The 16,673-nt window shown below is 46.5% G+C and overlaps 1 protein-coding gene across 1 annotated transcript in view; it reads right to left on the bottom strand.

Annotated features, from left to right (window-relative positions):
* The window catches only part of tbp (TATA box binding protein), a 35,217-nt gene extending 28,569 nt beyond the window's left edge, over positions 1 to 6,648 (bottom strand). The window contains exons 1-2 of the mRNA XM_067984090.1: positions 6,549 to 6,648; positions 3,435 to 3,666 (exon numbers count right to left, since the gene is read on the bottom strand). Of these exons, the coding sequence (XP_067840191.1) occupies positions 3,435 to 3,491 (57 nt within the window). The 5' untranslated portion in view covers positions 3,492 to 3,666; positions 6,549 to 6,648. The remainder of the gene's footprint in view (positions 1 to 3,434; positions 3,667 to 6,548) is intronic.
* Positions 6,649 to 16,673: the final 10,025 nt, after the last annotated feature.

The raw sequence follows: 16,673 nt of genomic DNA, 5'->3' as shown, positions 1-16,673 counted from the left end.
GCAGATCATAAACATTCGTTGTGTAAAAAAGTTTTTCCTCACGTCGGCTTTGGTTCTTTTGCCAATCACCTTAAATCTGTGTCCTCTGGTTCTCGACCTTTCCGCCAATGGGAAATTTCTCTCTATCTGCATTGTCTCGACCCCTCGTGGTTTTGAATACTTGTGTCAAATCTCCTTGCAACCTTCTATGATCCAAGGAGAACAACCCCAGTTTCTCCAGTCCATCCAAATAACAAAAGTCCCTCATCCCTGGAACCATTCTCGTAAATCTTTTCTGCACCCTAAGGCCTTCACATCCTTCCTAAAGTGCAGTGCCCAGAATTAGACACAATATACCAGTTGTGACCGAACCAGTGTTTTATAAAGGTTCATCATAGCCTCCTTACTTTTGCAATCTATGCCTCTATTTATAAAGCCCAGGATCCCGAATGCTTTTATAACTGTTTTCTCAACCTGCCCTACCACCTTCAACGACCTGAGCACATATACCCCCAGGTGTCTCTGTTCCTGCATCCGCTTTAGAATTGTACCCTTTTGTTTATATTGCCTCTCCTCGTTCTTCCCACCAATACGTATTACTTCGCACTTCTCTGCGTTAAATTTCATCTGCCATGTGTCCGCCTATTCCACCAGCCTGTCTTTGTCCTCTTGAAGTCTATCACTATCCTCCTCACTGTTCACTACACTTCCAAGTTTTGTGTCATCTGCAAATTTTGAAATTGTGCCCTGTACACCCAAGTCCAAGTCATTACAATACATCAAGAAAAGCAGTGGTCCTAGTACCGGCCCCTGGGGAACATCACTGCATACCTTCCTCCAGTCCGAAAAACAACCGTTCACCACTACTCTGTTTGCTGTCACTTAGCCAATTTCATATCCATGCTGCCACTGCCCCTTCTATTTCGCAGGACTCAACTTTGCTGACAAACCACTTTATCAAATGCCTTTCGGAAATCCATATACACATCAACTGCATTGCCCTCATCAACCCTCTCTATTACCTCATCAAAAAACTCTATCAGGTTAGTTAAACACAACTTGCCTTTAACAAATCTGTGCTGGCTTTCCTTAATTAATCCATACTTGTCCAAGTGACTTAATTTTGTCCCGGATTATGGTTTCTAAAAGCCTCCCCACCACCGAGGTTAAATTGTTTGGCCTGTAGTTGCTGGGTTTATCCTTGCACCTTTTTTGAACAAGGGTGGAACATTTTCAGTTCTCCAATCCCCTGGCACCACCCCGTATCTAAGCAGGATTGGAAGATTATAGCAAGTACCTCCGCAATTTTCACCCTTACTTCCGTCAGCAACCTAGGAAACATCCCACCCGGACCGGGTGAATAATCTACTTTAAGTACAGCCAGCCTTTCGAGTACCTCCTCTATTAATTTTTAGACCATCCAGCATCTCAACTACCTCCTCTTTACTGTAACTTTGGCAGCATCTTCCTTGGTAAAGACAGATGCAAAGTACTCATTTAGTAGCTCAGCCATGCCCTCTGCCTCAATGAGGTGGTCTCCATTTTGGTTCCTAATCAGCTCCACCTCTCCTCTTACTACCCGTTTACTATTTATATGCCTATAGAAGACTTCTGGGTTCTCTTTTATGTTAGTTGCTAGTCTGTTCTCTTATTCTCTCTTTGACCCTCTTATTTCCTTTTTCACTTCCCCTCTGAGCTTTCTATATTCAGCCTGGTTCTCACCTGTATTATCAACCTGACATCTGTCATACACCCCCTTTTTCTGCTTCATCTTACTCTCTCTATCTCTTTCGTCATCCAGGGAGCTCTGGCTCTGGTGGCCCTACCTTTCGCCCTTGTGGGAATGTACCGAGACTGTACCCGAACCATCTTCTCTTTAAAGGTCACCCATTGCTCGATTACAGTTTTGCCTGCCAATCTTCGATTCCAATTTACCCGGGCCAGATCTGTTCTCAACCCACTGAAATTGGCCCTCCTCCAATTAAGTATTTTTACTCTAGATTGTTCCTTGTCCTTTTCCATAGTTAATCGAAACCTTATATGATTACTGTTCCCTAAATGTTCATCCACTGATACTTGCTCCACTTGACTCACTTCATTCCCAAGAACCAGATCCAGCAATGCATCCTTCCTCATTGGGCTGGAAACATACTGATCAAGAAAGTTCTCCTGAACACACTTCAGAAATTCTTCCCCCTCTCTGCCCTTTACACCACTGCTATCCCAGTCTATAATCAGGATAATTGAAGTCCCCCATTATCATCACTCTATGGTTCTTGCTCCATTCTCAACAAAATGCAATTTAACATTTCAAAATAATTAATATGTTACCTCTCCCAACACACCCAATTTCCGTGACCCTCATAGGACTAGAGACCGAGATCGACATAGTTCAACAGCAACTTGCATTTATGTAGCACCTCTGAAGTAGAAAAACGTCCCAAGATACTTGAGGCACAAGGGAAAAAAAATGTTGAGCTGAACGTTCACTAATGACATCATATGTGATTGCAAACATGTTGCACTCTCCATCCTCTACCTCCAATAAAGCTGACCATTCCAACCTCCTCTTCTCCATCATTCACCATGGCACTGCCGCCTTCTTGTTCCCTTCCTACTTATCCCAACACAGTCGGTTCATCTCCTCCAATGTTCTCCTGGTCAGCTCCAGTATATTCCAAGGCTCCATCCTTGGCCTTCTCTATTTTTACCTATAGGCTGCCCCCCAGGGACATCTAGCACCAACATGATGTCAACCTCCATAAATACACCAAATGAGACTTAAAAATCTACTTCAGCACAGCTGATCAGCAAGTCCAAAGCATCACCTTTGGTTCCCACCAGAAATTCCATACTTCAATCTTCTGCCCCAGCTGCTTGCTCAGACTGAACTAAATAGGGTGTTATTTGGGCATCTTACTTAACCGAGGTGAGCTTCAAACTCATATGCAGTCTGACAAAACAGTAATGCCTACATAATTTTCAGATTTAACATCTTCCATGGTTTCCCCAGCTTCACCCTACACAAACGACAACTCAGCTAGTACTTTGTGGCCCGCATCTTATCCCAAGTAACCATCACCCCTGTCCTCGTCAAGTTCCACTGGCTGCTCCTCAGCTTAACAATTTAAAAATTCTTGTCCTCATCCTCAAATTCCGCCATGGTCTCACTCCACTGTAGACTTGCAATCTTCTCCAGGTTTACATTTCAAAAGGCACCATCTATTCCTCTGACTCTGGTTTACTATATATCCTCCCTCTACCCTTTTCATTGTTGGCAGTCCCTTCAGCCACACTCCTGAAGGCCCCTCTGCTTTGCTACATTTCTTCCCACCGTGAAAACTTATACCAGGAACCCCCATCCTCCCTCCTCCCCCCCCACTTGGTGTCAATCACTCACTAAACTTGCTATTGCAGGAAAGGCACCAGAGGAATGCAAGTTGCAGTGAGCTTACCTGTGGTGATGATAACCCTTGCGCATAGGAAGGCAGGCCGTTGTTTGACTGATCCATGGCTGGGGCTTTAGTGACACCCCACAGGAGAGAGATGGTCAGCGTTCTTCGTTCACCTCAAAAGCCCGATTTAATGGTCCTGATGCAGCTTCAGCAGCAGCTCATCCCTGAGCTCTGCAAGGCTCGGCCAGTCCAGGAAGCAGCTGTGGCAAAGGGGCCACTGAAGATCCACAACCTGGGGGGGGAGGGGGGGATGGAACGTGCAGAGAGGGGGGGGGGGGGGGAGAGACGGGGGACGTGCAGAGAGATGGGGGGGGGGACGTGCAGAGGGATGGGGGGGGGGGACGTGCAGAGGGATGGGGGGAGACGTGCAGAGAGATGGGGGGGACGGGGACGTGCAGAGAGATGGGGGGGACGGGGACGTGCAGAGAGATGGGGGGGACGGGGACGTGCAGAGAGATGGGGGGGACGGGGACGTGCAGAGAGATGGGGGGGACGGGGACGTGCAGAGAGATGGGGGGGACGGGGACGTGCAGAGAGATGGGGGGGACGGGGACGTGCAGAGAGATGGGGGGGACGGGGACGTGCAGAGAGATGGGGGGGACGGGGACGTGCAGAGAGATGGGGGGGACGGGGACGTGCAGAGAGATGGGGGGGGACGGGGACGTGCAGAGAGATGGGGGGGGACGGGGACGTGCAGAGAGATGGGGGGGGACGGGGACGTGCAGAGAGATGGGGGGGACGGGGACGTGCAGAGAGATGGGGGGGACGGGGACGTGCAGAGAGATGGGGGGGACGGGGACGTGCAGAGAGATGGGGGGGACGGGGACGTGCAGAGAGAGGGGGGGGGACGTGCAGAGAGAGGGGGGGGGACGTGCAGAGAGAGGGGGGGGGACGTGCAGAGAGAGGGGGGGGGACGTGCAGAGAGAGGGGGGGGGACGTGCAGAGAGAGGGGGGGGGACGTGCAGAGAGAGGGGGGGGGACGTGCAGAGAGAGGGGGGGGGACGTGCAGAGAGAGGGGGGGGGACGTGCAGAGAGAGGGGGGGGGACGTGCAGAGAGAGGGGGGGGGACGTGCAGAGAGAGGGGGGGGGACGTGCAGAGAGAGGGGGGGGGACGTGCAGAGAGAGGGGGGGGGACGTGCAGAGAGAGGGGGGGGGACGTGCAGAGAGAGGGGGGGGGACGTGCAGAGAGAGGGGGGGGGACGTGCAGAGAGAGGGGGGGGGACGTGCAGAGAGAGGGGGGGGGACGTGCAGAGAGAGGGGGGGGGACGTGCAGAGAGAGGGGGGGGGACGTGCAGAGAGAGGGGGGGGGACGTGCAGAGAGAGGGGGGGGGACGTGCAGAGAGAGGGGGGGGGACGTGCAGAGAGAGGGGGGGGGACGTGCAGAGAGAGGGGGGGGGACGTGCAGAGAGAGGGGGGGGGACGTGCAGAGAGAGGGGGGGGGACGTGCAGAGAGAGGGGGGGGGACGTGCAGAGAGAGGGGGGGGGACGTGCAGAGAGAGGGGGGGGGACGTGCAGAGAGAGGGGGGGGGACGTGCAGAGAGAGGGGGGGGGACGTGCAGAGAGAGGGGGGGGGACGTGCAGAGAGAGGGGGGGGGACGTGCAGAGAGAGGGGGGGGGACGTGCAGAGAGAGGGGGGGGGACGTGCAGAGAGAGGGGGGGGGACGTGCAGAGAGAGGGGGGGGGACGTGCAGAGAGAGGGGGGGGGACGTGCAGAGAGAGGGGGGGGGACGTGCAGAGAGAGGGGGGGGGACGTGCAGAGAGAGGGGGGGGGACGTGCAGAGAGAGGGGGGGGGACGTGCAGAGAGAGGGGGGGGGACGTGCAGAGAGAGGGGGGGGGACGTGCAGAGAGAGGGGGGGGGACGTGCAGAGAGAGGGGGGGGGACGTGCAGAGAGAGGGGGGGGGACGTGCAGAGAGAGGGGGGGGGACGTGCAGAGAGAGGGGGGGGGACGTGCAGAGAGAGGGGGGGGGACGTGCAGAGAGAGGGGGGGGGGACGTGCAGAGAGAGGGGGGGGGACGTGCAGAGAGAGGGGGGGGGACGTGCAGAGAGAGGGGGGGGGACGTGCAGAGAGAGGGGGGGGGACGTGCAGAGAGAGGGGGGGGGGACGTGCAGAGAGAGGGGGGGGGGACGTGCAGAGAGAGGGGGGGGGGACGTGCAGAGAGAGGGGGGGGGACGTGCAGAGAGAGGGGGGGGGACGTGCAGAGAGAGGGGGGGGGACGTGCAGAGAGAGGGGGGGGGACGTGCAGAGAGAGGGGGGGGGGACGTGCAGAGAGAGGGGGGGGGGACGTGCAGAGAGAGGGGGGGGGGACGTGCAGAGAGAGGGGGGGGGGACGTGCAGAGAGAGGGGGGGGGGACGTGCAGAGAGAGGGGGGGGGGACGTGCAGAGAGAGGGGGGGGGGACGTGCAGAGAGAGGGGGGGGGGACGTGCAGAGAGAGGGGGGGGGGACGTGCAGAGAGAGGGGGGGGGGACGTGCAGAGAGAGGGGGGGGGGACGTGCAGAGAGAGGGGGGGGGACGTGCAGAGAGAGGGGGGGGGACGTGCAGAGAGAGGGGGGGGACGTGCAGAGAGAGGTGGGGGGGACGTGAAGATAGAGGTGGGGGGGACGTGCAGAGAGAGGGGGGGGGGGGACGTGCAGAGAGAGGGGGGGGGGGGACGTGCAGAGAGAGGGGGGGGGGGGGGACGTGCAGAGAGAGGGGGGGGGGGGACGTGCAGAGAGAGGGGGGGGGGACGTGCAGAGAGAGGGGGGGGGGGGACGTGCAGAGAGAGGGTGGGGGGGGACGTGCAGAGAGAGGGGGGGGGGGGGACGTGCAGAGAGAGGGGGGGGGGGACGTGCAGAGAGAGGGGGGGGGGGACGTGCAGAGAAGGGGGGGGAGTCGGGAGAGAGGAGTGGAAGGGGGAGAAAACAAACTATCATTCTGTAGCTGCGCCTCTGGCCCGGCCCCCGCGCACAGCCTGACCGTTCGCAGTCACTTCAAAAACCGTGATGTACGCGCCCAACCGAGCAGCTTCAGCCCCGTCAGGCGCCACTCGGGCATCGGCAAGTGCTGACTCTGGAGCTGTGCAGCCAGTGCTCGGAAGGAGACCATAAACCTCTCTCCCCTCCAAATCTACTCACCGGCTCCAGCGGCCCTGCTACTCGCGCTCAATCTCCCAGCAACCCCGTCACACGCAGCGCGCGCTCGGGCTCGCGCTCCAGCCATTCCCGGCTGCCACCGCGGGGCGTCGCCGTGACTGGACGCGCGCCAGACGCGCGGACTCGTGTCCGAGAAGGGCGGGAACATTCGTTGGCAGCTCGAGCTGCGGCCACCTGCCTTCAACGGCTTTCCCGCCTCGGCATTTCCAAGTTGAGGGAGATGACCACTTTGGAATGAGGCCAGTGGGGGAAACATGTGTTCAGAGAGTCAGCAACACCAACCACCTCTTCAGAGTGGCTTTTGCTCCAAAACAGATCGCGAAGGCATTAAATTTAATGAAATTAAGCATTCATTTGATGTGGAGTAAGCTTGGTTGCCAACCTTCCAGGATTGCTCTGGAGTCTCCAGGAATTGAAGATTACTCACCAGGATGATGCTGGGAGAAATTCATTGGAGCATTAAAAATAGTGTTTTCATTTCTTTGAACACATTTATTAGTTATAAAAATATTCACGATTGGAAAAAAGACTGTTTGAACAGACAGTCAAGAATCATCCAATCAAGTAATGAAGCGTCTGTTTGCCTTCCAGTTGGTAGGGGAAGGTGGTAAAGCACGCGGATGGACATTTTAGGCGATCGATGGAAGCATTGTGGGGATGGGGCGATTGGAGGCAGGAGGTCACGTGATGAAACCTCCTGGAATACATCCAACCAGCCCTAGGTTCGTGGCCAGTGGACCTGGACCCCAGAACAGCAAGCTGCCCTGACTAGTCCCTTTCACCTTGAAGATTTAACTGATGAAGATTTGGAGCAACAGTTGCTGGAAGTCTTTATCTGCAGGCTAGGTTTGAGAACATGCGCTCATATATTCACAGGCTCAGTCCCTACCATGATTGAGTTTCAGACAGGCAAGCAGTATTAGAAAGAACTTGCATTTATATCGTACCTTATCACATCCTCAGGGCATCCAAAACACTTTACAAGCAATGGATTACGATTGTACCTAATTTGCACAAAAGGTCCCATAAACAGCAAATGGCCAAATCCTCTATTTCTGGTTTATTGGTTGAGGGACAAATGTTGGCCAGGCTGCTGCAAGTACTCCCCCGCACCAAGTGGAAGTCTGATAGCAAACACACAAATTTTGCTCTACATTGAGTAAGGAAGAATGATGGAAAAGGAATAAAGTGACTGAAGAACCAAAAGGGAAACCTGCCGACATGCTCCCTAAATCTCCAACTCTATCATTTATCAGATCAACAGCCCAAACCGTCCACAATACAACAAACTTAGATCAACGTTAAGCAGCAGGGCTGTAGTAAGCATCAGAAAAAGCACCCCAAGTCTAGGAGAATTGCCACAGGAGAAGATGTTTATTATATCTCTCTTTGAGTAGCCCATTAATACTACCAATCACCAGGTCCCCAACAGTCTTAATGTCTATGGCAATAGTCTAGATTTCACATTGGCTGACTTTAAAAGTTGTCAAAAAAGTTGTATGCCTGGGAATTAACCCTTTGTAAGATGAATCTAACCTTATAGCAATATCATAACATAAATTGAAGCAAGATTTCTTACAGGTAAAAGTCCCAAAATCCTATATGCAGATTTTACCTCGAGTCTCCGCAGTTTGAAGCCTAAGTAGTAGTCCTTCTGATGGAACTTTGACAAATACTTTTTGGAGGTCAACTATAGAATCAAAGAATGATACAACACAGAAGGAGGCCATTCGGCCCATCATGCCTGTGCCAGCTCTTTGAAAGAGCTATCCAATTAGTCCCACTCCCCTGCTTCCACCACCCTTTCAGGCAGTGCATTGCCAATCATAACAACTCGCTGCATAAAAAAAATTCTCCTCATCTCGATTCTGGTTCTTTTGCCAATCACCGTAAATTTGTGTCCTCTGGTTATCAACCCTTCTGCCACTGTAAACAGTCTCTCCTTATTTAGTCTATCGATACCCTTTATGATTTTTAACATCTCTGTTTATTCTCCCCTTTACCTTCTATACTCTAAGGAGAACAACCCCAGCTTCTCCAGTCCCTCAACGTAACTGAAGTCCCGCATTCCTGATACCATTCTAGTAAATCTCCTCTGCACCCTCTATAAGTCCATGACATCCTTCCTAAAGTATGGTGCCCAGAATTAGACGCAATACTCCAGCTGGGGCCTAACCAGTGATTTATAAACATTTAGCATAACTTCCTTGCTTTTGTACTCTATGCCTCTGTTTATAAAGCCAAGGATCCCATATGCTTTTTTAATAGCCTTCTCAACTTGTCCTGCTGCCTTCAAAGATTTGTGTACATATAACCCCAGGTCTCTCTGTTCCTGCACCCCCTTTAAAATTGTACCATTTAGTTTACATTGCTTCTCCTCATTCTTCCTACCAAAATGTATCACTTCACACTTCTCATTATATTGTACAGCTTTCCACATGTCGACATGGGATATCATTTCCTCAAAACAGTCAAGGAGTTTGGTTAGGTAGGATTGTCCCTTTTTGAATCTATATTGATTGCAATTTACTAGATTATTACCATGCAGGTAATCCTCAAGTTTATTTCTGATAATCAATTCCATTATTTTGCCCAGTATTAATGTAAGGCTAACGGATTGTAATAGTCTGGTTCTGTTTTGTCATATTTTTTAAAAATGGGTTTTGCATTAGCCTCTTCCAAACTACCAGGGCCTCGTTGATTCCCTCATCACCTCACAAAGCTCGATTCTTCTTTCTCTTAGTATTCTGAGATAAATATCATCCATCCCTGGGGATTTATTTGTTTTGAGACATTTTAGCCTGCCCAGAATTTCCATACCGTTATGGCAGAGTTGTAAATTCTACCTGTATTATCAACAACAGCAACTTGCATTTATATAGTGCCTTTAACATAGTATTATGTCCCAATTATTTAGGGGAAGCTCAAGTCTTCCCTGGTGAATACTTGGATGAAATCATCATTTACTGTATTAACTATATTATGATTATTGTCAATTTTAGCACCATTAGCATCTTTAGGGTTCTCACCTCTTAGAACCATTGATGTAATAGCACAGAAGGAGGCCATTTGGCCCATCGTGTCTGTGCTGGATTTTTGCTAGAACAGTCCAAAACAAATTCCACTGCCCAACTCTCTCCCCATAGTCCTCTACTTCAAATGTTTGTCTACTCTTGCCTTAAATGATGCAGTAGTGTACGACACAACTGCCTGTGGCAAAGCATTCCATACTGTAGCAGTTTTGCATAGAGGAATTTCTTCTAACCTTCTCATTCTCAGCAAGGATTATAAATTGATATACCCTTGTCACTGACTTCTCAACCAGTGGAAATATTTCTTCCCTATTCATGCTTTCAGTACCATTCATAATTTTAAAAACCTCTAATAAAGCTCCTCTTAGCCTTCTGTGCTCCAATGGAAATACTCCCAGTATCTCCTCCCTGGTATCATCCTATGCTCTACACTCTCTATGACTTTAATGTCCTTTCTATAATGGGGTGCCCATAACGGCAAACAGTACTCTAGCCATTGCCTTGTACAAACTTTTCATTACTTGTCTGATTGCCCGCTTACTGTTACATAGAATTTACAGCACAGAAACAGGTAATTCAGCCCAACTGGTCTATGCCGGTGTTTATGCTCCACACAAGCCTGCTCCAACCCTACTTCATCTAACCCTACCTGCATATCCTTCTATTCCTTTCTCCCTCATGTACTTATCTAACTTTTCCTTAAAGGCATCTATGCTATTCGCCTCAACTACTCCATGTGGTAGCGAGTTCCACATTCTAACTACTCTCTAGGTAAAGAAATTTCTCCTGAATTCCTTATTGTATTTATGGCCCCTAGTTTTGGACTCCCCACAAGTGGAAACATCTTCTCTACATCCTCTCTATCAAACCCCTTCATAATGTTAAAGACCTCTATTAGGTCACCCTCAGATTTCTCTTTTCAAGAGAAAAGAGCCCCAGCCTGTTCAGTCTTTCCTGCTGGTTATAACCTCTCAGTTCTGTTATAGTACTGAAATAAATCCTTATTGTTATGTTCTGTGACTGTAGCTATGCTCTTTTCCAGGTTCCTGTTTACCACTCTCAGCATGCTTTTAATATGTTTGTTCACATCCCTAAATTTGTCCCAGTGAACTATCTTCCCTTTTTTCCCTGCAGCAGTTGTTTTTCTTCCTTCTTTTTCCCTTTCTGATTAATATGTTAATCCATTTGGGGTTATGATTGTTTAGTCTAGACTTGCTAATCCCTAGTATGTATTTATCCAGCATGCTCAGCATTATGCCTTTAAGGATTTCCATTTGTTCTCTACTGAACATACCCTACCGATTAATTTCCTTGAACTATTCCCTTATTTTTTCGACGGTAGCTTTATTGAAATTATATATATTTGGTTGCTGAATCACAGATCATGACAAACCTGATCATTCTATGGTGGCAGTTACAATTTGGGTGCACTCCAGATACTTTTTTCTTGTGCCCAGGCAAAGGAGCATTTCCAAAGGCAAGCCCATGCTCCTTGTAAACTAAAATATGACATGCTGTGTCACATAATCTGGGATGGTGGAATGCAGAGAGAGAGAAAACTGAACCATTTTACTGCTGAGCCACTCACTGGAAATGATACCACTGTAAAATTCTGCTCTCTCCCTGACTGACTGAAAAGTGACGTTCTGACAGATTGTATATCTCAGGCTACAAACTTCAGATTAGATTTATGAATAAGTGAAACGAATCTCAAGCAAGAGCAAACTCAGCAAATCAATGCCCTTTCTATAATGGGGTATCCAAAACTGCACTCAGTATTCTAACAATTGCCTTGTAAATTTTTATCATTGCTTTTCTGACTGTCCTCTTACTGTTATAGTACTGAAATAAATCATTATTTTCATGGTCTCTGTCTGTAGCTGTGCTCTTTTCCAGGTTCCTCTTTGCTCCTTTCAGCACTCTTTTAACATGTTTTCTGCCTATCCCTATATTCATCCCAGTGGACCACCTTATCTTTCCTCCCTGTAGGATTCATCGCAGTCGTTTCTGATTAATTTGTTAATCCATTTGGGCTTATGCTTGTTTAGTCTACACTTGCTATTTCTAAGTATGTATTTATCCTGCATGCTTAGCATTGTGCCTTCAAGGGTTTCCATTTGTTCTCTACTGAACATAGCCTACCAATTAATTTATACAAACTCTTACTTTTGCATATAATTTTGTAGACAGCAACTCGACTATTTGGTGCACTGTGAACATCTACCATCAGTTATAATTCAAGGTGTCAGCCGTAGTTCAGTTGGTAGCACACTTGCCTCTGAGTCAGAAGGTTGTAGGTTCATAGTCCCACTCCAGAGACTTGAGTATAAACTCTAGGCTGATACTCCAGTGCAGTAGTGAGGGAGTACTGCACTGACAGAAGTGCTGCCTTTTAGATGAAATGTTAAACCAAGGCACCATCTGCCCTCTCCATTGGATGTAAAAGATTCCATGGCACTATTTGAAGAACAGCATGAGAGTTCTCCCTAGTATCCTTCAACCAACACCACTAAAACAGATTATCTGGTCATTGTCACGTTGCTGTTGTGGGATCTTGTTATGTGCAAATTAGTACTGTACTTTCCTATATTACAACAGTGACTACACCTCAAAAGTACTTCATTGGCTGTAAAGCGCTTTGAGACATCCTGAGGTCGTGAAAGGTGCAATATAAATGCAAGCTCTTTCTTTCTTTACAGAAAATGGTTTAAAAAGAAATCTATGCATTCAAAAATGATTTTAATTGGTATTGTTGGAATAAATTACACCTCGGGTATGATAAGCCTGTTCAGGTATTAAACATGAAGCAGGCTGTAGTTACCACAGGCACTATGGGCTGACAAACTATTTACTGAGACTTCACCATAGCGGCAATTAAGAACTTAAACCAGTTCTGGTTCTAACAATTCAAGAACAGCCCACCCTCCTTTGGTCTTTCTTTTTTCATCTTTTAATAGAAATACAACATAAATGTAGGTAAGTTAACCTTCATAAAATGAAACATATGTTGGAAACATACAAGACTTAAATGATGATTGCTAGAAACTGCTGATTGTATAAGTTAGATGTTGATGTTAGGAATTGCTGATTGTACAAGATTTAATGCTGATAAGATGTTGATTATCAGTTGGCTATTGTCATACGCTGCCATACGATATAATTAGAAGAATTCACTCAGTGGAATTCACTCACAAGCTGAATAAGCAGAACTTTCAAAAGTATAAAAAAGCTCTCCTGCTTTGAGGTAACACCTAGACATGGCTGCATATAGTGACACCACTATTCCCAGTCAGAATGGAGATGATTGGGTAATTCCCCCATCAATCGTGCCTGGAGACCGCACTGTTGTAAGTGACTGGGATTGATTTTACGCACTTAATTTGTGTTATGTAACTATCCTCCAATCACTGCATTTTGCTGGAACAATCACCCTGCTTTTATCGGGAGATGTTCGGTCATGAATTCTGTTTGCTGTAGTTTGTAGAGACTCTTTTTAAATAGACTCTGTAGACTGTTTGCTGTTGTGCGCTGTTTAAATAGACTCTGTTTGCTGAGTAAATAGACTTTGTTTGTTGTAAAATACACTGTTTGCTGTGAGTCCTGCCGTAAGACCCGCCCCGCCTCCAATTCAGTAGGTGACACAGTGCAAATCATTGGCTGGCACAGTTGTATCAATAGACACTCTGTCTGGACTCGTGGGGGTTACATGTGAACTTTTGATACAACTGGAACCAGATGGGTGGAACAGAGAGATGGAATAGAATGGCTACAAATAGAAGTAAACCACAAATGAAAAGAACCATTGCATGAAAGAACATCTAGCAGAGAAGAACCTAGAACTGCACCCCAGACACCAGAAAAGGGCAGAAGGACAAGTTGCCAAACAGCTGTGCAACCTGAAGGTAAATAAAAGTCAGGGGCCGGATAATATGCATCCGAGGATCCTTAAGGAAATAAGGGAGCAAATTGCAGGATCTGTGGCACAAATCTTCCAGAAGTCACTGAATACTGGAGAGGTGCCTGGGGACTGGAGAAAGGCAGATGTTACTCCTTTTTTAAAAAAGGTAGCAAAAGTGACCCAGAAAACCACAGACCAGTGAGTTTGACATCAATTGTAGGTAAAGTTATGGAAAACCTTATTAAAGATAAGATCATGGAGCATCTGGACAGCAATAAAACCATAAAAGATAGCCAATATGAGTTAATGAAGAGCAGGCCTTGTCAATCTAACTTATTGGTTTTCTTTGAGGGTATGACAAAGCTGCTTGATAGGGGTAAAACAGTGGATGTGCTGTACTTGGATTTCAGTAAGGTTTTTGATACAGTTCCTCTGGAAAGGCTGGTACTGAAAATAAAGAAAGCTGGAATCAGTGGAAATACCTTACAATGGATACATAATGGTTGACCGATAGAACCCAGAGGGTGGTGGTACAGCAATTGTCATCAGTCTGGGAGAAGTGGGGTCCCACAGGACTCTGTTTTGGGACCTCTTTTGTTTAATATTTTCATAAATGATCTGGAGCTATGAGTCACAAGCACAATAGCTAAATTTGCAGATGATATAAAGCTAATGAAGGTGGTAGACTCAAAGGTGAACAGGATAAGCTACAGGAGGATTTGAATATACTTGGGAATTGGGCAGACAGAGGGCAGATGAAATTCAATGTAGACAAATGCAAAGTGCTTCACATGGAGACAAAAATCCAGGAATTAACTATTACTTAAATGGAAAGAAAATAATGCACATGGAAATGAAAGAGATCTGGGGGTCCTGATTGACAATAAATTGAAGCTATCGCAACAATGCTCGGTGGCAGTGAGTAAAGCAAATCAGATGTTGGGATGTATTAAAAGGTCAATATTGAGCCAAAATAGTTAGTTAATCCTGCCACTTTATAAATCATTGGTGCGACCGCACTTCGAATACTGTGTACAGTTCTGGTCACTGCAGTACAAAAAGGATATTACAGCTATTGAAAGGATACAGAAAATATGACTACTGATTTTAGGATTCAAAAGGGACTAGAAACTGTAGACCATGACAAATTGTTTCGCCTTGTCCAGAACAGTAGAACCAGAGGACACGGCCTGCACTTGACGGGGGTAAATTCAAAACTAATCCCTGGAAAGGGAAACAGTAAGTACAAAAACGAGGGCACCAGATTGTAATAGGGCAGATTTTAGAATGATGAGGAATTAGCTAGCCGAGGTGAGGTGAAAAATAACTTGGCATACAGGCGTGTAGATCAGCAATGTTATTTTTTTTATATAAAAGAATTATAAAGGTGCAGAATAAATATATATCATTAACAAAGGAGACGACTTCAAGTTTCAGAATGGCTAAAGTGTTGGTGTCAGGAAGAGGGTTTCTGTTTATGGGGCATTGGCATCAGTTCTGGAGAATATGGGAGTTATTCTGCAAGGATGAGCTACATCTGGACAGGAAGGGAGCTATGCTGGCAACATGGATAAATAGGGAAGAAGAGTCATTTAAACTAGGAAGGAAGGGTCAGTGCTCAAAATATATTGAAAAGAACAGTAAGGTATACTACAAATGCAACAATAAAAATAGAATTGTTAAGTTTGAGGTGGGACCTTGAGAAGAATGGATCATAAATTAGTAGTGGAAAATCGGAAACTGCCAGGGATACTTAACAAGTACATTGCATCAAAGGAGAAGAATATTGGGGAGGAGGTAAATACTGAATTGGTTAAAAATGAGTTATTATAATAAATTTAAAAGCAAAGTATTAGAGAAGTTAGTTAAGGTGAAGAAGGATACAGTGTCGGGTTCTGACTGGGTGTATCCCAAGGGAAACCGGGGAAAAATAATGGAGGCCCTAGAAATTAGATTTAAGAGTTCTGTTGAGAATGGATGTGTGTCAGAGGACTGAAATGTGGAGAATTTAATTCAAAAAGGGAGACAGAGCTAACTTGGTTAAGTACAACAACAACAACAACAACAACAACAACAACAACTTGTATTTGTATAGTGCTTTTAATGTAGTAAAACGTCCCAAGGCGCTTCACAGGAGCATAATCAGAGAAAAAATGACAAAAAATTTACAGGCCAGTTAGTTTAATATCTGTGGTAAGGAAAATTTTGGAATCTTTAATTAAAGATGAAATTTCTAATTATCTAGATGAAGAGAAAATAATTAGAAGCAACCAACACGGATTTCAGAAAGCAAGATCGTGCTTAACAAACCTGATAGATTAATTTGAGGAGGTGACAGATATGGTGGATAGGGAAATGCATTGGATGTGCTATTGATGGACTTTCAGAAAACCTTTGACTAGGTACTACATAGAAGGCAATTAGAGAAGATTAAGAGGCTATGGAATTAGGGTAGAGGGTACTAAATTGGATTAAACACTGGTAAAAAGGGTGAAAAGAGAGAGTAGGATTTAAGGGAATTTTGTCTGAGTGGTTGGAAGTGGATAGCAGTGTCCCACAAGTTTCTGTCCTGAGACCACATCCATTTACATCAATGATTTGGATATAGGGGTAAAAGGACTGGTGTCCAAATTTGCAGATGATACTAAAATAGAAGAAATAAATAATTCTGACGACCAAAGGAAGCTACAAGATGATATTGATGAGATGGTGGAATGGGCAAAAAAGTGGCAGATAAAATTCAATGTCAGTAAGTAGTGAGGTGGTACAATTTGGTAAAAAAAAGTAATAATTATAAATTGAATGGGGAAGGCTGAGTGATATGGAAACACAGAGGAATTTGGGGGTTCTGGTCCATAACAGATTATAAACAGCATCTCAAGTAAATAAGACGATTAAAAAACACTAATGGAATACTGGATTTTATGGCAAGAGATAAAGAGTATAAAAGTTAAGATGTAATGATGACTCTATATAAAACTTTAGTAAGACCACAGTTGGAGTACTGTGTGCAGTTTTGGGCTCTACATGATGGGAAGGAATAGACAAGGTACAGTTCATTAGGATGCTTCCTGCTATGAGGAAATACACATAAGAAGACTTGAAACATTGGGGCTATTTTCTATAGAACAAAAGAAGTTTAAGGGGTGATTTGATAGAGGTGTTCAGAATTATCAA

Source organism: Heptranchias perlo, chromosome 5 (assembly GCF_035084215.1).
Source record: "Heptranchias perlo isolate sHepPer1 chromosome 5, sHepPer1.hap1, whole genome shotgun sequence".
NCBI lineage: Eukaryota > Metazoa > Chordata > Chondrichthyes > Hexanchiformes > Hexanchidae > Heptranchias > Heptranchias perlo.
The sequence above is the reverse complement of the archived record's forward strand: the minus strand, read 5'-3'. Positions and strand labels throughout refer to the sequence as shown.